This window comes from Hevea brasiliensis, chromosome 17 (genome assembly GCF_030052815.1).
Source record: "Hevea brasiliensis isolate MT/VB/25A 57/8 chromosome 17, ASM3005281v1, whole genome shotgun sequence".
NCBI lineage: Eukaryota > Viridiplantae > Streptophyta > Magnoliopsida > Malpighiales > Euphorbiaceae > Hevea > Hevea brasiliensis.
Window position 1 is genome coordinate 14,368,629 of NC_079509.1, and position 23,545 is coordinate 14,392,173.

Here is a 23,545-nt window from a genome sequence, read left to right on the forward strand (position 1 = left end):
TATTTATATATTGACAAAATCAACAATCTGATGCATTCTTTTAAAGAACAAGCTAATTATATAACATTTCTAGGAACATATAATTATATAAATTATTCAATGAAAAATAACAATAATGTCAAAGTGTCGTCATTTCGAAGTAAATGTATTTAAAAAAAAAAAAAATTTGGATGCAATGATATATTGAAAAGTCTGCTGAATTGAATTTACATAATATTATACAAAACATCCGATCCTTTTATATAATTCAAAGGATACTCTCAGGATTTATATATATAATTGCAATCCACCCATTTGGAAAAGTGAGAATTGAAAGCTTGTTTGTCTCAGTATCAAGATTATCATGCCAATTACTGTGATATAAGTTGACAAGTGAAAATATGCATCCAACAGAACCATCCACTGTTACTTCAACTAATACGATAAAATTATTGCTATTCAAGGAAAGATTGTCGGTTTTAATTGCACTCAGCTCCAGCTGTGGCTAAAATATATCCTTTGACTAGTAGGGTTAAGGCTACAACATTGAAAATTATTAGGTAAGATATGATGTGATTTCTTACGCAATAACTAGACTTCACTATGAGAAAATGATGTCTCTTGTACAGTTTGCACCGAAATTTATAAAAACACAATAAAAGAAGACATTTTTGTTCCTAATCATGGTGTGCAGGTAAGGATCTAGGGAGGATAAAAAATATAGAGAATAATTAAAGATTAAAATTAATGATGCAATCAATCATACACATCAACTGTTGCATCAATTTACGGAATTTTTTTCCTTTAAATTATGTTTTTTTTTTAATTATATGCATTAGGAGCTGTGATAATCCTTATGATTAAGATAAGAGAACTAGAACGCAAGTCTTGAAATTGAAAAATTATTACATGGGTCTAAACTTGGAGAGCTGGGTTTTTTTGTTAAGGTCTTGCTTGATTCTGATAAAGAGGGTCCATACCAAAAAGAAGAAAAGGGGGGCTTCTGCTTGTGTCATGTTATAAGTGTAGCCAATGATCTGGGGAGGGAAAGTAGAGAGAATAAAATGGTTAAAAGGGATTTAATGTTGCAATCATATGATCTTATGCTAGCATATCAAGTTGAAGGAAGAATTATATGTATGGTTCCGAGCACTATATCAGCATCCCATTCTAAGATTTCTCTTATTATTCTTCATCTTTATTGATCTTCCGAAGACTCCCAAGTAAAGATTAGCTATCCCTGGAAAAGAAAAGATGCACATCATTTGAGCTTAGGAATTTGCTTAGATACTTATCCTTTCAAATTTCTATCAAATCACCCTTTCACTATCACACATAAAGCGTGAAGAGACTAAACTCTCATGATAGGGGCCTTTGTTTCCAAGAGTGGCAAAGCGTTACTGACCTCCCTTATTGATCCTTAAAGTCCCCTCCTTCAAATTTTCTACAACCCAAAATTTTTAGAAAGAAAATTTCCTAGATTGTGGTGCATGAACTAAGGCCCTTCTCAATGATGGTAGGTCCAATGAAGTGAAAGCCATCTTCTTGCTCGCCAAGGCAACGATTTGTCCTCTAATGATCCCTTCTTCAGATAGCTGTTCAGGAGGGATGGATAAGAATATTGTCACCAAAATTTTAACTATCTTCATCTTTATGTCCCCTAAAGGGCTAATCAATCAAGATGTGAAATTATCTACTTACTTACCTTACCTCCCTTTCATGCAATAATAATAATAATATATAGTGATTTATTTTAATTTGGGCAAAGATGGACTAAAAATTTATCAAGCACCATTTCCATGACTCGATTGGTATCGATTATATAATATTTAGCCACTGGCACTACATTCGCATAAACAAGTGAGAGGCATCTGCCACCCAGCTCTGGCTGGCCACCACTTCAGAACGATTGTTTAATGAAGAAAAATCTTCAATAGAATCACCTTCACAATTAATCCATTTAAAGATCTGCCCTTAGACTTTGGGCCACATACCTTAATTTAGCATAGGTTGATTTCAATCAGGGAAAGAAAACCAGAATGCTATTCCTAAGTAAAACTGATCAAATGCATCACCTCACAAAAATACGTCAAGGCATTTCATTTGTTTATTTAAAAAAAAAAAAAAAAAAGAGAGGAAAATAAGACCGAATAATCCTCCATATGTCATTGAATTGGGATTATGAGATGTTGCTAGGAAAAAGTTCTTAACGCCGTGAGAAGATAATTGCTATATCACAAGGAAAACAATAAACTTATGGCAGATGACCAGGCCAGAGTTGCTCTAGTTTGCACCGCAGATGAACCATCAAGGTATAGTAAAACTTCAATTCACATATTCATTAAATTTTAATATTGCAATGATCTCACTAACCATGAAAAAATTGTATACATGGATTCTTGTAAACTGCTAATTCATTTACACACGTATGCAATATAAATAACAGTCTGCCCTAAAACTGCTCATCCCATTTGGATTCTGTTTTCGTGGACGAACAACCTACTTTCCACTCTTACCATAGCCGTCTCGTAGAGTCACAGTGCGATTAAAGACGAGCTTATCAGGTGTGGAATCCTTGTCAACGACAAAATAGCCTGGGTTGCATAAAAAGAAATGGATTATCAGATGGCGCAGGAAAAATATGTCACGTGTAGAAAGAAAATTGTCTTTTTTTTTTTTACTGCAACAACAGCAAAAACCAGCAAGCATTGGTTCTGACAATAAGAGGTTCGCCAACTTGACCATTCAACAACAATGAATAGCCAAAAGATGTAAGAACTAAGAATTATAGTTCCCAACAGTAGGATTTAAACATCAACATGAACAGAAGATAGAACTTGATGCATCACTGGAATCAACATTCCACTTTTTAAGTGACATGTATCCAAAACATTCAGACAAAAAGAGGGTTCTGAAATTTTACCAAGGCGCTCGAACTGGAATCTTTCCCCAGCAGCAGCATTTTTAAGTGATGGTACAGCATATGCATTGGACATTACCACCTTGGACCGTGGGTTCAGATCAGAAAGCCAATCATCAAGTTCAGCAGGATTCTGATGCAATCAATGATTGGAGAAGTTATCAAACATCACATTTGAAAGTGTGAAAAAAGAATGTCAAAAAGTCCCACATAAATTAAAAAATTGCCAACCTCTGAATTAAACAGTTTGTCAAACAATCTGACTTCCACCTTTAGTGGATCAACACCTGGGGAAGGTTCAGCAACCCAGTGCAGAACCCCCTGCACAAATACAAATGAGATTATAATAAATTAGCAACAAGCAGAAATACCAACTCTCAAAAGAATGATCACTGGATGAAGTCTCATTTTGCAAGTATAATCGCAGGGATGAGAGAGAAAAGAAACATAAAAATACCTTAGGTTTCGTCTTCTTGGTAGGATCATATTCAGCCCGAATCTCAATAATAGTCTCGTTATCATCAGCTAGGACCACTTCCGTACACTTTATAGGGAAAGCATACCTGCACAATAGTAGTATCCTCTAATGTTGATGCAACTTCCTAATAACTGGATTGTCATTCTGAGATCAAATCTACTCTAATGTTGTGCTTGGATGGGGACTCAAATGAAGGGATCTTTTATATGAATTTTCAATTAAATTTGTATAATGAAGTTCAATTCACTTTTTAATTGATTATAATCACACGTGGACGATAACTTATTTGATCGGATTTCAAATCATCTTTTATAGATATTTCAAATCCAACCTCAAATAGGTTTTCTTAATCCACATTAATAACGTAACTTCTATTCATGATTCATGAACCTAATCAATAAAAAAAAAATAGAAGGAAAAAAAAATCTATTTTACAATAAAAAATCCAAATCTAATTTCAAATCTCTCCATCCAAACACAAAATACATGTATTTGAATCAGTATACCTGAGTAGGACAGATTTACCGGGTGCAAGCCCATAGTAATCCTTTGAATCTTTCATCCGGAAATCAGACTGTTCAATGTATACAACATTGGAAAATGGAACCTGAAGGGCAGTTGAAGAAAAAATGCAACTGATCACAAAGATTAAAATTAAGGTACAAGTGTCAGACCAGAAGCAGTTTGCAACTCAGGTACGTTATCTAAGCTCATGCCAGGCCACCAAAAGCCAGATCAGACAGTTAAAAGGGGGAACAGGGTTAATGTGGCTAAAGATTTTTAGTTTCAAGCTGCAATGCACTCTTCGAAAGAAATATTATCTTAAAAAAAAAGCTGTGCCTAACTTTCAATCCTCACATTTAGCAAGTTTGAACTGGCTTTAGAAAAGACCTAGATTGTAAGCCCAGTCTCAATGATATGGGATCAGAGCTATTAGCTTATCCAAAGCAAAAAATCAAATGTTTACATTTGTAAATAGTTGAAATATGAATACTTGTGCTCTAATTGCGTTAGCACTTAGCGCAGGCTAAAACTTGCACTAGGATACGTCAGGGCCCTAACTAGGCAGAGTTGCAACCCTATCAACAACAGCTGTTAAGAAGCAAGATATGTTGTGGAGACGTTTCAAAATTGGACAAAACTATTGCCTAATAGAAATCTGAAACTGTGGCTTGAACCAGAATTATATATTCACCTTGTAAAAAGCAGTAGTATCATCAGTTTGAGCATCGGGCCATTTCTTTGCTTCAAGATCCATAATGGAACCAGATTCTAGGTTGTTAATGACCACCTAAGAACACAGAAAAGTTGAATTGAAAACCAAAAAACAATGATCATAAAAAAAAATAATAAAACAAAGGTAAGATGCAGACCTTTAGGGGATGCAGGACAACCATTGTACGAGAGGCTGTTTTGTTCAATTCTTCTCTTATGTGATACTCAAGGCGATCCAAGCGTATCAAACTACCATCACTGTAGCACAACGCACAGAAAAGATATATGAAACAGAGTACAACAGATACATCTAGTTATTAAAAAATAATTAAATATGATAGCTATAGCTCTAATAAATTCAAAGATATGTAAAAACCTTCTAGTGATTCCAATTCCTCGGACAAAAGCATTTATCGCAGTTGAAGTTACACCCCTTCGCCTTAAACCAGCTAGTGTCATAAGTCGGGGATCATCCCAACCATCCACATATTTCTTTGTCACCAAGAAATTTAACTGCAACAGCAAGCATACACAACAATAATTAGATTTATCACAAAATGGCAGGATAAGATCAAAATTTCAAACTTTCAAAGAAATGTTGCTCACTTTACGCTTTGACATAACAGTATTTGTAACATTCAACCGTGAATATTCCCACACATAAGGCTGATAAATGCCTAATGCATGTAACAACCAATAATAAGAAGCACGTCGTGTCTCAAATTCCAATGTACACAGCTGCACAGAATTAAAAAAAAATGAAACAGAACCACAGATAACACTAAACGCAAATACATAGAAATCAACTTATTGCCAAGGTTGAAATTTTGGAAGCAGAACTCAGAAATAGAACTTCATAGAGCACATGAGAATTCAAGCTAACTTAGTATTGAAATTGGAAGTCTAATCATGTGCATAACGACTTCGGTTTATTTTAAGTTAGGCAATATTATTATCTATAAATTATTTGCAAGCCAAAGCCACTAAGTTATGCCAAATGCACTGAGTTTTGCCATATCTTCTCTACAAATCTACTAAGCTACATGACAGACAATTATAAGCCAGGAATTAATTTAAAAAAAAAAAGAACTTCTCAATTAGGCAACCACAAACTATCTTGGAGTGTCTTGAAAACTCAGTCCCTCAAAAATATATAAACAAATCAAGCACAAGTTAATACCAAGTTCCAGTCCTAAGCTCATACCATTAACAGAAAGAGGGGAAAAATCAAGCTAGCGCATAACTTTCTAGCATTTCAAATTTGACATCTAAGAGGATGAATTGACCATTTATATTATTCTCAAATGACAACACAAGTTCCTAACAGAAAAAGTTACAAACTGAGTATTTTCAAATCCTAAAAGCTGCAAACATAATCCATTGTTAAATCTCAATAAATTCTCAAGTTGAGAGAGAATGAAGATGCTTTGGAATTGCTAAGAGAATTTATTGAGATTGAAAATGTTTACAGCTGGAAATTGGAATGCAACTTTTAAGGCCACATCGCCTGAGAAGCATAGGACAAGATATAAAAGAGAACTTGCGCTCATTTTCCCTATAGAAATTGCTTATAAATTGTTACCAAAGTACCTGCCATTATTCAAGGAGAAAGGTTGGATGTTTGATGATGCAAGTCAGCACAATTTTTTGTGGAAAAATAAAAATTCTCCATTCTTTCAACATTGGAAATCAATTAGAGGGTTCAACAGTCAAAGGGGAGAATCCAGGTACTGTTAGAAGAATAGTCATTGAGAAAGATAGCAATTATGGAGGAAAAAAAAAAAAAAGAAGCTAAATAGATGATATGGCTGAGGATGGGAGTAGGGGTAGTGCTGGTTCAGGTCTATGATTTTGGTTCAGGTTCAATGAAATCATAGACCTGAACCAAACCGCAGTGAGACAGTTCCCGAACTCCGGTTCAGATTTGAGCCCTGGTTTAAAACGGTTTGAAGGGTAATTTGAAGAAGGACAGTTCAAGACGGTTTGAAGGGCGGCTTGGAGGCAGTTTTAGATAAAAAAAAAAAAAAAGAAAAAAAAAGAAAATTTTATTGATTTGGAATTAAGTTATATTTTTAAAAATATGTTAATTTTTCTTAGAAATATTTCAATCAAAATAGAATAAAAAAAACAATAAAATTAATTTATCTTTAAGAAAAATTTAAGAAGAAAAGACTTGGAACTTAATTAAAAAAAATTAGAGATGAAATTAATTTTTTCTTAAACAAATTAAAAACAAAAGTGCATGAACTGAATTTGCCTATGTATTCTCTTGGGATTTAAAGAAATCAAAGTTTCTAGTTCTATTACTTTCCCTTTTTCTAAAAATCATACGATAAAATTTGATAATTAAAAAAAACATAAAAGAGGAAAAAAATTAAAATAGAGGGTATTGAAAATTTTATTGAGGATATAAAATAATAACAGAGTAATTGAGATAGTATTGAAAATTTCAGTGAATGTATAAAAAATAACATAGGAAAATTGAGAGAGTTATTGGGAATTAAAAGGAGTGTAGAAAATAATTTAGAGAAATTAAGAGAGTATTAAGCATTAAAGACTATAGAAAATAATTGTGTAGAGAATTTGAGATTTATATAAATGAATTAGGAGTAGAGTGAGGTATTTATTGAGTTCTTTCGTCGGTTCACAATTTCTAAAAATATGAACCCGAACCAAACCACAGAAGAGCAGTTTTGGTCTAGTTCAAAACCGATCCCGGTTTTGACCGAGCCGGTTCAAGTTTGATTCTGGTTCAAAACCGAACCATGGCCACCCCAAGATGGGAGTTTCTTCAAGCAAATTCTCTGTCCTTATGATGGCTCAGCTGTATTTTTCTCTTGCAACATGTGTCAATGTTGGGCAAAGACCTTTTTCTTCTTTTTTTTTTTTTTTTGCTTATCCTTGTAACAAAAGCTCTTTGGTTAATGCGGTTTGTGAGGGAGAAGTATACAGAGTTGGGAGATTCCACATGTTTCTCACCTACCTTTTTGAAGTCTAAAAATTCTATCATCTAGGTTACTGATGCTGAGAATTTTAGGTTTTTTCAATGTCAAGATATGAGTCGATTTAGAGAATAATATTATCTTCTTTTAAGGTGAGCAAAGAAATTTCCATTTAATTCTGGAATGATCATTGATGCAGAAATCACCTCTTTAACCAATTCCAGGTGCTATTATTGAAGCGTTCAGATTGGGATCTTCCATTAGCAATTACTTATTATGATAACCAGGTGACAGGGGCATGGCAGTAGGAACCCAAGACAGTAATATGAAGATGGTCTTGGATTTTAAGAAAACCTTTTCAAACCAAAGTGCCGTAAGGAAAGGAGGATAAAACAAGATATAGATAGGTGTCAACAAAGAAGAGGGATTATGATGTAAAATCCTTTTAGAACAATATATTAGAGAGGTGAAGTGCAAGAACAGTTTTCTTTTCCATGGAGCCCTATTTAGAGAATGAAAGTGCCTACAAAATATCCTTCTTCACTTGGGAAAGCTATCTGGGAAAATTTTCACAGTTGAAAAATTGATGAACACATCTAGTAAATGTATTCTTGCATCGTAAAAAGCAAGGTAAGTCAGAAAAATTGCTTCTTCATTCAGATTGAGTGGGCCAGCTTACTCCTAAGCATATCAGCAGTATTCCCCCTTTGATGTTCTTATTAACATGGCTTTTAGTTTCAAAAATAGTTACATAATGTTAAAATAAAAGCATGTAAAAAACCTGAAGAACAAACACAATTTACCGAATGAGTAATATTCTCAAGAGAATCCACAATGCAGTGAGCATAATCATAACTTGGATAGATGCACCACTTGTCTCCTGAATGTGGATGGGGAGTAAACTGAACAAAACAAAGTGAAACAATTAATATATGAAGAAAAGCAAAAGTTCACACAGTCAATGATGTTTATTTGATAACACTTGCCTTGATTCTATAAGCAATGAGATCATACATATTAAAATTATCACTTTGCATGTCTTGCTTCATTCTGAGCGTTGCCTTTCCTTCTTCAATCATGCCTCGTCTCATTTCATCAAAAAGTTTCAAAGACTCTGCAATAGGTCTATCCCTCCAAGGACTGTTCATCTTCTTTTCTCTGTATTCCTTGATCTCATCAGGCGTCTAGGACCAGCATTAACTTAATTAATCCTTCTGAATTCAACGTTAATCAACTCAAAATAAAATGGCATGAATGCAAATTTTCAGTTCATGCAGATCACTTTCATTCACATACGAACTTGCCAACAACAAAACTCATGCAACTAGAAAATATCTAGAAAAAGCCAGCCAGCCAACATAGCATGAAGTTGCTCAATGAATGGGGCCACTGGATTTTTTTTTGTGCGTGTTGGGGGTGGAGGGAGTTGGGGTCTTTGAGTCTCCAGCAGACACCTTAACACACTCAAAATTACACTATATTAATTTCCAAACTATTATTGTTTGGTCTCTACCTGGTGATCAACATATGCATGACCCCTTCGTATCAGCTCAACAGCTAAATCATGGAGATCTTGGAAATAATCACTGGTGTAAGTGATCTACAAAAGGAATATAGAAGTCAGAAAAGGCACATCCACACATTACACATTCCAATCAAATAGAGTAACAATATCACCTTGAAAGGTTTCCAACCCATCCACTCGACAATCTCTTCAATGTGATCAATATACTCTTTCTTTTCAGCCTCAGGGTTTGTATCATCATACCTAAAAGTGTCAAAGATCAGGGATTAAGACTAAGAAATAATGGATGGTGAAACCTCCGTGAATCATTTCCTATCACAAGAATCCAAATCAAGTTCAAGCAACTATTTATTGTTATCTGGCAGATTCTAGGCTTTATGGGATCCTCCAGTCTCATATGTAAGCATTTTTAACAATATCTAACTTCCAGAAGGCACAGCCAATGCTTAGCAAGTACAAAAATGATAACAAAAGAGTCTAGAAAGGAAATCAATTGACTACGTAAAACATATACAACCAATCATAAGATAAACTTGCTTTAGTAAACTGTGAACATTTCAATCTTTTTCACAATCATAAGGATTTCCTTGTGAATTGACTTTTCATTCTTAGTCTTGTAAACAAAACATCTAGATAACTACTCCATTCACTTAGTTTTTTTTTTCCTGTTCTTCAATGTGAATTGAGTCATATATCCTTCCTACTTGCACGAATGCACATCACATTGGCACATTGACACAACTACAACACATTACGGACACATGTTACAATATATACAAGACACTAAATATTCACGATAATCTGAATTAATCTAATTTAAAATGCAAAAATTCATAGATCAAGTATAGCAGTCTATTAATATAACACTTCAATTCAAGCACCATAAGTCAAACTATCCATGCAAATGCGATAGTTTATAGCAAAAGAAAAAAGGAAACATGTTAATTTGCAAAACCTATCTATAAGGCATGTTTTTAGAGTAATAATTTTATTCCTAAAATAATATATTAATACATTACCCTAAAATAGGAAACAAAAATTTGCCCACCAAACATCAGCTAAATCAAACTTCATAACATCTTGTCTGACTCATTAGTTCACTCTTCATCATCGAACAAAACACCCTCCCACACCAGCTCATCATATGGATACATGGATGTCATAGTCCCATAATATCTTAACTTAAAATAATAAATAATAATCCATAAACACCTTGGATACTGTCAAAAGCGTGTCCAAGAAGAATATGTGCTCAAAAAGTGTCCAGCAGGAACATGGCTGCAAAATAAGCAGGTTTGAACTTCATAGGTGCATCTTTTGCCCTTTTTTTAGCAAATTGTTGCACAAAGATATAAATTATTGTGATTTATTACAGAATATATATTATTAATTAAAAAACTCAAGCCAAATTGAATTTAGCAAAAGGTCAAAAAGAAAACACTAAATTTTAGCACAAAGCGTCCTTGCAAATCGAAAAGAAAGAATAGCAATCTTCACCTAAGGTAGCAGCATCCATCTTGCTCTTTTGCCAAACCAAAGCTAACAAACATTGCCTGAGAAACATTTTTCAAAATGAGGAATAACTATGAATAAGGCAAATGATAAATCTTAAAGATTATTTTTCTTCCCCTTTTTATGAATAATCTCAAACATCAACATAATAATAAATGATACCTTTGCATGACCAATGTGTAGATAACCATTTGGCTCAGGGGGAAAGCGAGTAAAGACTTTCCCCTTTGTTGCTTTCAGGTGTTTATCAAGCATTTCCTTTGTGTTGCAACATCTCAAAACAGAGTTATCACTGAAGAATATTTCAGTATGCACCTGAAAATCCACAAGAGATAACATCATATGAGCAATAACATAATGAAAACCTTCACTGCATGAGAGATAATGTGAAACAGTTAGTATGGATATTTAATAAGCATATCACATCATTCTGCACACCTCATGTTTAATTTGCAAATTAAAATTTGTAAAAATCTTTGAACTCTGACAGACGCACAGACAATCATACAGCAATTATTGGCAATAAATCATGTCACCACACTCTAGTAATCAAGTACCTTGAAATTTTCATCAGGATTGGGAAATATCAGAAATGGATTAAGATCTTCCTCAGCCGGCTGCACTGGATTATCATCAGCAACTTTTTTATCCTGTGCAATTTCAACACAGGCAAAACAGAATGAGAAAAGTAATTAAAACTCTTTTGTCTTTACTCAACAAATGTGGCTGCAAGCAAGACTGCTCACCTCAACTTTAGCAGGCTTTTCCTTCTTCTGCTTCGAGGGCTTCTCATTATCAGCTGCAGTCCTTTCACCAAGTAATTCAAATAATTTTGCATCTATGAGTTGCTAACAAACAACAAGACATGGAAATTAGAAAAAGTCAACAAATAAAACATGACATGTAAATTCTTACTGTTGACAAATTCTTTGTAAAAACATAATCAACATTCACCTTGACAATCTTTGGATCAGCCCACGGAAGTCTCTTGCGAACATGCGCAAATAGATCGCCCACTTGTAACAAATCATAGAAAGCCAAAATTATTATTATCAGCAAGAGGCAGTAAACCATCATCATGCATGTGTCAATGTGCATACATGTAACAACAGACACAGAAAAGCAAAGTAATTGCGTGGTTCTCTCTCTTTTCTATCGCTCGCCCCTCTCCGCAGCCGAGCGCCTCCCCCCCCCCTCCCCCCCCCCCAAAAAAAAAAAAAAAAACTAAAAAAGACCATCTGTTATTTTATTTCCTAAAGGGCACGTTGCAACGTATTCGAGCACTCTTTCCGACTTTCACTCTCTTCCATGTGGGCCCTATGCCCAAATAAGTTTGTATTGGGAAAAAAAAACAAATTATTGGTCTTCAAAATGCACTTATAAACAAAGCAAGCAGTAAAGAATTACAAACACTGACCCAATGCCCCCATCCAAGGTGAAGCATATAATTATAAAACTAAATATATATATATATATATATAAAATAAGCAATAAATTTAGAATTAATACCAACCATTTGTTCTATAACGTAGCTCCAAAATTGATTCCTTATTCTGTTCAAAAACTTCATTAACAGTCTGCTCAATATCTTCTACAGAGACCTCAACACCTGCTTAGAAGTACAAAGTTATCAACATCTACTCTCTTGAATGGAATGTTACCAATCAAAGAAATCTAATACCCAGAACAAATAGTAAAGTTATTTAAAATAATTATGAAAGAAAAGAGATTCAAAAAAACTAGAAAAAGTCAACAACAAGATGATAAAAAATAAAACCTACCAACACCACATGCTTCTTCAAATTCATTCAACTTAAAACGCTCTGAAGCAGTTTTTGATAAAAATGAAAATGCAGCTTCTAGCTGGGCTGGGGTTTTAATCTGTGAAATTTCAACCGAGTAAGAATCCATCCAAAAGTTTCCTCAGGACTATAGTTCTCATTTAAATTCTAAAAAGAGACTTTTGCAAGTAGAAGGAAAAAAAGAAATATGTCAAAACCTTCAAGGAGACAATATATCCCAGCAAAGTAGGTCGATGGATGAGGGCATTAGCTGGGTACTTTGTAGCAACCTGTGAAACATATAACAAACACCAGGTTTACAGATGATGCACATAATGAAAGCACCTCAATGGAAAATTCACAGAGTAGATAGAAAAGCATGCATTAACAAAAACAAAAATCATAAGTATCACCAAGTTGGAAAACATAAATTAATAGAATATTTGTAAACAAATGACCATATTTAGTGAATTATCTTACCGTGTAAAGGAGGTTTCCAATTGTTCTATTGCATCCCTCAGTGACACCCGCCTGAAGGAAATAATACCACAGGATACATATACATGAAATCAAAGTTTCCAGGATTACAAAGCTGAAAATACCAAATGCTACACTGAACTGAATGAAACACAAACACTCCTCTATTTTTCATTTTGGAATTAAAGCATGCGAACTTTTGAAATAATAACAAAAGAAGAAGAATTCAAGAAATCCACTTTCCATTATTTGTCCATCAGTTTCTCAGCAAGGAAACTGCAATTGACGAATCAGCAGGCTGTAGAAATAAAAAAAAAAATCCGAAAATGGTAAAATAAAAATGTAAGCAGAATACCTCGTGAATGACGGCTGTGAGATTGGTTGTGACCTTGTTGTTGGCGATGGTGTTCTGCGCGGTTCTTTCATCGAGACCGATCTTCAAAAACAGCTCCAATGGCGTCTCCGAGCTCCCTTCCTTCACCACCATTGTTAGAGAGAGAGAGAGAAAGAGAGGATGGCTAGGAAGAAGATGATGAAACCCTAATTAAGCCTCCAAGTGAAGCCAAGCTGGAATGAATGATGAATCCGTTATCGTTTTTAAGATATTTAAGAGATTCTTTTTGAAATTTTGGAATCTTTTGGACAACAACGTGATTTTTCCTAATTTCGATTTTTTTTTGAAGGACATCTCTCTTTTTAATTTTTATTTTCATAAATTAATTAAAAATATCTATGACTTTTGAAAGAAAGAAGTCAGTCAGCAATTTTGACGGATCGCACACGGCAGAATGGGTTTCCAGGGACGGAAGGCTTTAGAATGGGCCCACTGGTCAATGCCGATGGATTTGACACTGCTTCCCACAACCGCTCTGCAATATTATTTCTTCTTTCCCCATTCTGCTTCAGCTCAAAATGCAGTAAAAGGCCATGCTTTTTTAAAACCCAACAAGGAAATACCAAGGAAAATCACAGATCATCGTCAAAAACCAATTTAAAAAATAACATGAACATTGATTCGAGGCGTAAAGATATTAGTGGGGCAAATATATCTATTCCTTTTTAAAAAATAACAACAGTCAATTCTTAATTCCAAACTAATTAACATTGGTATCAAGAAACAATCACTAATCATGGTATGGTAAAGAATCTGCTGTTCACTCCAGCTCTATACAAGTGCAACTCAGTTGATTCAGCTGTTATCCTTATCTCTGTATGAGCAGGCACAAAGAGAACTTCACCCTCTTCAACATTATCATTTTCAGAAATTCCTGCAGTAATTGCTCCTTTCCCCTTAATGAACAAAAAAAGAGATGGTCCTGGGACTGAGGGAAAGACTACTGATGTTGCCTGTGGAAGAATAGAGAGGTCAATTTCAAATTCATCCAGGGGTGGGAGATACCTTGTTGTGTATGGATTCAATGAAACACCTCGCAATATTTCAGGAAAACCCTGCAATAAAAGTAGAAAACATATTACACCTTTCTGGAATGAAACATCTGAAAAGTTCTATGTGTTCTATGGTAGGGTCAAAAGAATTTCAGAAAACAATCAATGTCACATACTGGGAGAGAGATGGGAGATTGAATACAAGAAGCACTAAAAATGATCAAGGATGTGATATCAAAGTTAGAAAGAGAGAGCGAGAGAGAGAGAGAGATAAAAAAACTGCCAATGACATCAATATGAAACTGCCAATGACATCAATATGATCTTAAAGGCATCTATCACTTGATGGCTTGACACAAAGAAAAAATTACCAAAATATGTGCATTACACTGATACATCAGAGAGAGAGAGAGAGATGATGTATCAGAGTTCCATTCACCCAGTGAGCAAATTGTCCAAGTGATAGATCTTTGATCAGTCCAAGATGCATTAATTCCATCCAAAGAAAAGGTTGGAACAGCTATATCATAGATAATTTGTGAATATGTTTTCCTTAACAGCAGCTTTTGCTGTCATGAGGCATTCTCCACTATCACACAATTTCAGGTATCTTTATTATACTTTGCAAAACAAGAAACATGAAAAGGCCTTGTTTATACAATCAAGTCAAGCATGAACATCTAATTTCATACAAAATAGAAGGTGAAAATGGGGCAATCCATCCAATAAAACAAGAGGAACCAATATATACCAGTAAGCTAAGAGTGAAATATTATGTAGTAGTTCAGAAGAGAGAGAGTATTACCTGTGTATATTTGAGCATAGAAAGAAGTGTTTGGATATCCCTGTGTTTGGAGGTAAGGCCAGCACGAACAACATTATCTGAATTTGCCATACACTCGATATATTCACCACAAATATATGCATGAGGTTCATTTCCCCCTAGATACAATGCTTCACCATGGTTCAGCTTCACATAGCTCAATAGAAATGCAGCAATCACACCTGCATCAGCAGGGCATTGACTCTCTAGTCTCAGCACCAACTGCTCTTTATCTGTCAACTTCCTTTTCTGATCCAGTGAAGCAAACACATCATCATTAAAATGTATCATAAATTTTATGTGTCAAGCTACCGAATTCAAGAAAATGCTAATTTGTTACAAGGTGTCAACTGCTTTTAACTTTTGTTTAAAACAATGTTAAGAGAACCATAAGTTGTTGGAGTGATTGCCAACAAGGTAAAACTTTTTCATTACTTTGCTTCCTCTTATATCTGGCAATGACTACAATGCCCTATATTTTATCTATTCTCCACAGAACCAACACTTTTCCTCAAAGAAATATTATTCCTTATCAGATATTTTTATTTAGATTTATATTAAAAATTCTTCACAAAGCATCAGAAAAGGTTTTTCCTGTTAAAAGAAATAAATTTTACAAATGCATGGGATGAGTCAAAAAAGCAACACAATTTTGTAATATTAGTAAATAGTAAATGATTAAAAGTCACAAGAGGAGAGGGCGGGTTGGGGGGAAGAATTGAATGGATACTAAAGAAGCAGAGGGGCATATCTGCTGCTTATTTTAGGAGCTTCAGTTACCCATCTATGTATGAAGCTGATTCTATTGCTTGTGCGCATTGCTTATTCTTCTGCTTGTGAAGTACTCCTTCAAAGCTTGGCACACATGAAAAGGTTCAAACATGAACGAGAGAAGATAACTGCGTTGCTCAATTTGTTTAAATCAAGCAATGATGCAGCACAAAGCCAACGAAGAACAAAAATAAAGTACCATTACTTTCTATTAATTTCTAATGCCAGGGTAGAATACCAAATGGTTTCTAGTTTACAGTGATTCTAATTTCTAATTTGCAATAAGGTGAGAGATCATTTCAACACATTTAAACCTCACAAGTTTCTCAAATTCTTACAACTAATGAGGAACAAGTGATTGTGATTATATGGAATAATATCAATTTGTATTGTAGATCCAAGAAAATAATTAGAAATTACCTGCATTTCCAGAAGCAAACGGCTTTTTATGTTAGAGATCATTGCACCAATTTTATCTCTACTTGCCAACACAAGTTGACTGAAAATGGATTGCAGAACTGCTTTTGCGTTCTTATCCCTGTCTTGCTCATTGACAAGCAAAAACTGCTTTGCATTTCCACTCCCAATCAATTCTACTATCTCAGGAACACTACATAGCACATCCATAAGCTCCTGCGAAATGTAAGTACTAACAAATCTTATGGTGCATAAAAATCAGAGGATTTTGAAAATAAATTTCTTCTCTTTTTTCCTTGTCATCATCTGCTACTTATGTTATTACCATTCTCTATATTTGTTTTCTAAATTGCATGGTGCATCTGAGGATTAAGTTGCAAGAATCTCGTCCATTTCTATGGTCTAAGCCTAACAATGGCCTGTTTTATATTTTCTGTGGAAACCAGCAGAAGCTTAGAAGTTGAAAGCTCTCTCCTTTTCATTCACTCTGGGGTCCCAACTCTCAATTCCAAATTAAAAGTTCCTTCCGGCAAGCAATATTCATGATCATACACAGTGTCTATATTACATTTTTCATCCTCCTTTTCTGATGATTTAGCAAAATGGTTATAACTTGCACTCAAATCAATTGGCATAATCTAGTATGATGATAAATACTGCATAGCTTTTGTAATTCAAAATACGGACATAAGCCCATTTCAACTATCCACTAGGGTGCCAAGTAATCCAGTCCATCACATGGCATTGACTAAAATCAAGAGGAACCGATATTTGACAATTCTACACTAGTGAACTTGATAATCATTCATCATTAAGCCACACCACCACAATGTGCACGGAGTTCAGATCATATTACCTTTACACTGATAAACCCAAGGAGAGCCTCAAATTCAGTGAGTGCCAATGCCATTTCAGGCTTGTGATTATCATCCCTGTAGACACTTGATTGGGAGTTGTGGAGAACCATTGCCAGATCTTTATCTGGATGGGCTTGTATGGATAACGCTTTCTCTGCCGAGAGTACCTGAAGTCCCAAAATGGATTAAAAAATGTCTGAATTTTGGCAAAACAATTACAAAACCATATGCAATATCGCAACTTATAATAAAAAACAACAACAACAACAACAACAAGACAGAAGACTAAACAAATAAATGCCACAGCCATTTATCATAAGAAGAAAATAAAAACTGCGAACCTTCAACAAGAAAGGAAGATCACCGCCCCACTTCTTAATAACCGTTCTCCAAGAACTAAATTGGGGTTATCCGAGATCCACGTTTTCAAACTCAATGACTCCAATCTTCCATTGCCATGATCCACGAACGACGGCCCAGATTCGTGGGTTCCAATCCAGAGCTCCGCATAAGGCTTATAAGGGTCTATATCAGAGCCAGAATTGAGGGCGAAGAGCCTTGCCACCTGAGAATTGTTGCCAACAATGCCCCAATCGTAATTGTGCACCGAGCATTTCAATCTAGATAGCTTCTTGTTCTGTTTTGTTAGGCTCCCCCTTAGATGCTTATCAGTGTCATCATTCGGGTGCCCCATGGGGTCAGAGCTACAGCAGCTTCAAACAGAACAAGAAACCATGGAGGCTCAGGCTCCGAGGAAGGTCTTGTCAGTCAGATGCAAACAACAAAACAGTTATAAAAGTCCGTTTTTGAATAAATGGTCGGTAAAAGGCAAAGGACGCAATCCATGGGTTTTCTCCGCTAAAATGGTTCGTGGGCTTTAGCATCCATCCAACCGGCCCAACAAAGCCCATTTGCTATCATTCTTTATAAAAAAAAAAAAAAATCTTTCTTATATACCATGTAAACTTTAGGATATCTTATGATTAAGTTTGGATTTATTTCATAATCGAAATTTAATTCAATTTTTAGTATGATTTTGATATTTCAATTATATTTTTTTATTATTTTTAAAATTATTTCTTAATTATAAAATTTTTAACTATAAAATATATACGTAACTACAAATTAAACATATTATATATAATAAATCAATACACTTATATTTTGATGATTTAAGATATTATAATTAAAATTATTAAGAAAAATAAAAAAAATAAAAGATGATAATAAAATAAAATGATTGTGTTTATGATGTATTAAACATGAATTCTTCAATTACTAAGAACTGTAGAAGCCTCTGCTTATGATTTATGCGATTTTTCTGACTGGTGATGCCAATCAAATCACAGAAAATAATGGGAATCTCATCTTATTTATGACGTCATTTTATTTTATATTTTTTATACAACATATGAAGAATTGACAGAATTTTTTTTAGCGAAATAACACTTTTTTAATAAAAAAAAAAGTCTCATCTCTTTTTCATTTGACAAAATTTCTCATCGATTGTGATTTAATTAAGTGACTTTTTCTGAAAAAGATGTAAATTTATTCATTGAAATTTGATTAAATTTGTATTAGTAAAAATTAAAATTTTTGAATAAATTTTTCCGTAAGTAAAGACGTAAATTAAAATTTTACTATAAATTTTTCTTATAAAATTATTTGATGTGAATTAAATTATCCTATATAAAATGTATTAAATTTATTTTTAATTTTATATTAAATAAAATTAATTGAATATTTTTTAATTATATAATATTAATAATTTTAAGAAAATTTTAAATAATTTGTAAAAATAAATATATTTTATTTAATTTCTCTAATATTATTTAATAATTTACTTGTAGAATAACCTAATGAAAGCTAAAATTTTATTTTAAAAATTAAAATATAATTAAATTTATTTATTCATATTAATAAATGTGATATAATTATATAAGTGACATATTGACATGGTCCCTCAGTCCGATCAAGGATTGGACTGAATTTAATAATTATGAGTGGCCAATCTATTTTAATTTTAAATTCACATTTTCAATTTTGATTCCATTTTGTTTAAATCAAAATGATTATATAAAAAAAAATTAGAATTATTCAAAATTAATTTTGATTAATATGATTTTAATTTTTAAAAGATTTAATTTCGCCTATGTATTTATTGAGAAAATTCAATTTTGTTTATTTTTAACTTTTTATTCATATTAACTTAGAAATTTTAATTTAAACTCAATCTAACCTCAAAATTAAAATTTATATGTAAAATTTCTTGATTTTCTTAATTTAAATTAAAAATTAATTTTTTTTAAAAATTTTTGAACTAAATTTTTTGATTTAAGCTAAAAATTAAAAAGTTTAATTTTTTTATTGTCACGACCCAACCTATGGGCCGGACCGGCACTAGGACCTGGGCCAGCCTAAAGCCCCCGAGGCCCGTAGTAAGCCTAACTGTTCATTTACCCAATTCTAAGGCCCATTTGGGCCCAATATCAAGAAATCAAATGGACAGAGTCCGGCCATAAAATGGACTTTCCAACGGGGAGTTTTCGACTCACCCGACCTTTAAACACAATAAATACTCAATTGGGGAGCTCAGCTCACCCTCCACATACTCATCAGCATAAAAATAAATGGGAGCTCAGCTCCCTCATCCAATCCATCAAACATGCATAGAATATTAAGTTTACAGGTCCAAAATAATAATTTAGTTTACAGACCCAAATCAAATAAACATTTCTAACACATGCGGAAATTCTAAGATTTAACAAGTTTATACAAACATTAATAATCGACCTGCGAGGGAGAAAGCAGGTTAACCTCAAAAATATCCTCCTGTGGCCTGGAAAAATTTTTGAACAGGAGTGAGCGTTCGACTCAGAGAGTAAAATATCAATTTTAACCATAATCTCTATAACTATCTAAAACTAATGCATCATGTAGAGTGAAATGCAACATCAACAATATTTTCACATCATAACATCAAAAAGGTAATTTCGAGCACTCACGCACCCTGTAGCATCAATCATAATATATGGGAGCTGATCCCCTATACAGCTCTCTTAAATCCAACCTGGTGCCAGCGAAGAACTCAAGCCGGACTTTCGCTTAATAACCAAATCGAGGGTCCCAGCGAAGAACTCAAGCCGTGACTACCCCTCGAAGGATCGGGTCCCAGCGAAGAACTCAAGCCGTGACTACCCATCCTATCCATAGTCCACACCACATCACACGCACGCCAACGCACGCATACTGCTCCAAATTACCACAACAACATCCATGGCACTTTAACAGTTATCAATGCAACATAAATCGTGCCTAGAGTTTAACTACATAAATATATGCATATAAGTGATGCATGGGCATACTTGAACATATAATAATAGTGAAATTACAATTAAAATTAATATTTTACTCACAGACTTGACGACAATCACTGTGGCGGCTGGGCGGAGGAAGAAGGCTGTCCCGGCTCACCTGACAATTATATTACAATTATTTAATACAATTGACTCAATATAAACAAAGAAAAAGACCAATACGTCCTAAGTCGTGCCGAAAATCCGGCAGAGTTTCCCCTATACCTAGGACCTACCCAACCTGCAAAAGGGCTCAAAACACACTTCTATATTCACAATCCATATGTCCACAACTCAATCACATCACACAGCCCCTCCTGGGCCCACCAAATCAATCATCCATCACAACATGTAAAATTTCAATTTAGTCCCTATAATTGACCATTTTTGCAAAAACTGCCCAAATAAGCTCTAAAAATTCTAAAACTTTGCCCCGCGGTCCTTAGCAATATTACTAAGCTATTGCAAAAAGAATCATAATTTTCTAAGCTACCACGAATATTTTATGGATTTTTAATCCTATTTAAGCACTAGAAAATTACGAAAAAGCAAGGTTCGGGTTTACCTTTGCCAATTCCGACTTCGGGAACGCGCTCGGGACGTCTGACAATGGGGGGCTAGCCAAAATCTCGGTCCAATTCGGAGACTTTTCCGGTAACGGGTCTGTCTGGCCGGAATTTCGCAGACCCGGTCAACTGTCGAATTTCCTCGAATCGAGGATACCTACACGAAGCCCATAACACGGGGGTTAGTACATAAATTTTTCAGAATTTTCTAAGCTCATTAAATGCTCGGAAAAACACTGCGAAGTTCCGTGGGACCCACCGAAAAATGGTGTCGGAAAAATTTGAAATTTATGTCGCCGCGAAGCTCTCGACGAGTGGAGCGTGCTGGTACCCTCGGTTTTCTCGTGGGATTCATGGTTTTCGAGAAATCTAGCCCAAAAGTCGAAATGGGCTAAAAACTTCCCGAGCAAAAATTGGACAAACCGCTCGATGGATTTCGGCGTTCTTGGTGTCTATGGAAAGCTCTCGCCGAGTAGATAATTTTAGATATAAGACCCGGTCCAATTGGTGGCCGGATCGGCCGGATTTTGGCCGGAGAAGTCGAAACACCGCGCGCGCGAGGGAGAGAGTTCGCGCATTTTTCGTAGTTTGGGGCGTGGTAGTGGAGAGGTGGGAGGCGCCGGTCGGTGGGGAGTGGGAGGTGGCTAGCCTGGCCGGCGAGCGGAGGAGAGAAAAGAGAGAGAGAAGGAAGAGAGGTCGACGCGCGCGGGGAAGGAAAGAAGAAAAAAGAAAAGGCTGGTCCGATTCGACCGGTCCGATTCGGCTGGTCTGATTCAAGATACAAAATTTTGAATTTTTACTCTTCCTCGGGACCGAAAACGAGGTTCAAAAATTCAGAAAAAATTTCAGAAAACTCAGAAAAATACGTAGACTCCAAATATATTTTTAGTTTTGCCACGTGGTCTTTAAATTAATTTTTAAAAATCATCAAAGTTTATATTTTCGGAAAATCGAACCTGATTTTTAAAATCCGAAAAATCTCAAAAAAATTCCTAAAATTTAAATAAAATTAAAATACCAAAAATGCTCATAAAATTTAAAATTTTGGGGTGTTACATTCTTCCCCCCTTACAGAAAATTCGTCCTCGAATTTTTACACAAGGCAGAATAAAGCACATGATTATACATTGAACAAATAAGGGTACTTGCTACGCATGTCCCGTTCTGACTCCCAGGTGCACTCTTCCACTGACTGACTCCTCCACAAAACCTTAACCATAGGGATCTGTTTGGATCTCAGCTGTCTCACTTGGTAGTCCACTATGGCTACAGGCTGCTCCTCAAATATCAAGTTCTCTTTTAGCTCTATCACATCCGGCTGTAGTACATGAGAAGGATCTGGAATGTATTTCCTGAGCATGGAGATGTGAAACACGGGATGAACGTGAGAAAGGTTGGGTGGTAGCTCCAACCGATAGGCAACTGCTCCAACTCTATCCGTAACCTCAAAAGGTCCGATATACCGAGGTAACAACTTGCCCTTCTTTCCAAATCTCATGACTCCCTTCATTGGAGAAACCTTCAGGAATACATAGTCGCCTACTGCAAATTCCACATCCCTCCGTCTGGGGTCTGCATAACTCTTCTGCCTACTGAAAGCTGTTTTCAATCGTTCCCTGATTAAGGGAACCATCTCTGATGTGTACTGCACTAGGTCTACATCATGCACCTTCGCTTCCCCCATTTCCGTCCAACACAGAGGAGACCTACACTTTCTTCCATATAGTGCCTCATAGGGTGCCATCCCTATGCTGGAATGGTAACTATTGTTGTAGGCAAACTCCACCAAAGCTAGCTGATCATCCCATTGACCTCCAAAATCCAAAACACTCATGCGAAGCATGTCTTCTAGTGTTTGGATTGTTCTTTCGGACTGTCCGTCTGTCTGAGGGTGGAAAGCCGTACTGAAGTTCAACTGTGTGCCAAGTGCCTCCTGCAACTTTCTCCAAAATCGAGAAGTGAACTGGGGCCCTCTGTCAGATATTATGGAAGCTGGAACTCCATGCAATCTGACTATTTCTCGAATGTAGAGCCGGGTGTACTGTGCCACAGAATATGTAGTATTCACAGGTAAGAAGTGAACTGATTTAGTCAAGCGGTCTACAATTACCCATATCGAATCATATCCTCGCGTGGTACGAGGCAACCCAGTCACAAAATCCATAGTGATCATTTCCCACTTCCATTCTGGGATAGGGAGCTCTTGCAGCTTCCCTGACGGTCTCTGGTGTTCAAACTTCACCTTCTGACAAGTCAAGCACTTGGACACAAAGTCTGCTATGTCTCTCTTCATGCCATTCCACCAGTAGCTATCTTTCACATCATGGTACATTTTGGTGGAGCCTGGGTGGACACTGTACAGTGTATAGTGTGCCTCTCGCATGATTTCATCTTTGAGATTGTCCACATCGGGCACACATATCCTAGAACCTTGCACTAGGGCGCCATCATTGGCAAATCCAAACTCACCACCTTCACCTTGCTGTACTCTTTCTATGATTCTCATCAGTTGTTGGTCTCTGTCTTTGGGAAACTCTAAC

At 35.3% G+C, this 23,545-nt stretch overlaps 1 protein-coding gene and 1 pseudogene across 1 annotated transcript; both read right to left on the reverse strand.

Annotated features, from left to right (window-relative positions):
- Positions 1 to 2,292: 2,292 nt before the first annotated feature.
- On the reverse strand, positions 2,293 to 13,678 carry LOC110658105 (glutamine--tRNA ligase). Its single transcript, XM_021815594.2, has 23 exons — positions 13,185 to 13,678; positions 12,833 to 12,883; positions 12,571 to 12,642; positions 12,353 to 12,452; positions 12,085 to 12,180; positions 11,526 to 11,587; positions 11,318 to 11,419; positions 11,129 to 11,221; positions 10,734 to 10,886; positions 10,557 to 10,612; positions 9,212 to 9,302; positions 9,048 to 9,134; positions 8,521 to 8,718; positions 8,338 to 8,436; positions 5,199 to 5,330; positions 4,969 to 5,105; positions 4,751 to 4,850; positions 4,573 to 4,668; positions 3,884 to 3,984; positions 3,357 to 3,462; positions 3,131 to 3,220; positions 2,903 to 3,032; positions 2,293 to 2,573 (listed from the first exon to the last, which is right to left on the reverse strand). Exons 1-23 carry the CDS (start codon positions 13,314 to 13,316, stop codon positions 2,479 to 2,481), a joined length of 2,379 nt encoding a protein of 792 aa, XP_021671286.2. The 5' UTR covers positions 13,317 to 13,678; the 3' UTR covers positions 2,293 to 2,478.
- Positions 13,679 to 13,860: 182 nt separating this feature from the next.
- On the reverse strand, positions 13,861 to 17,879 carry LOC110658112 (mannose-6-phosphate isomerase 2-like; annotated as a pseudogene).
- Positions 17,880 to 23,545: the final 5,666 nt, after the last annotated feature.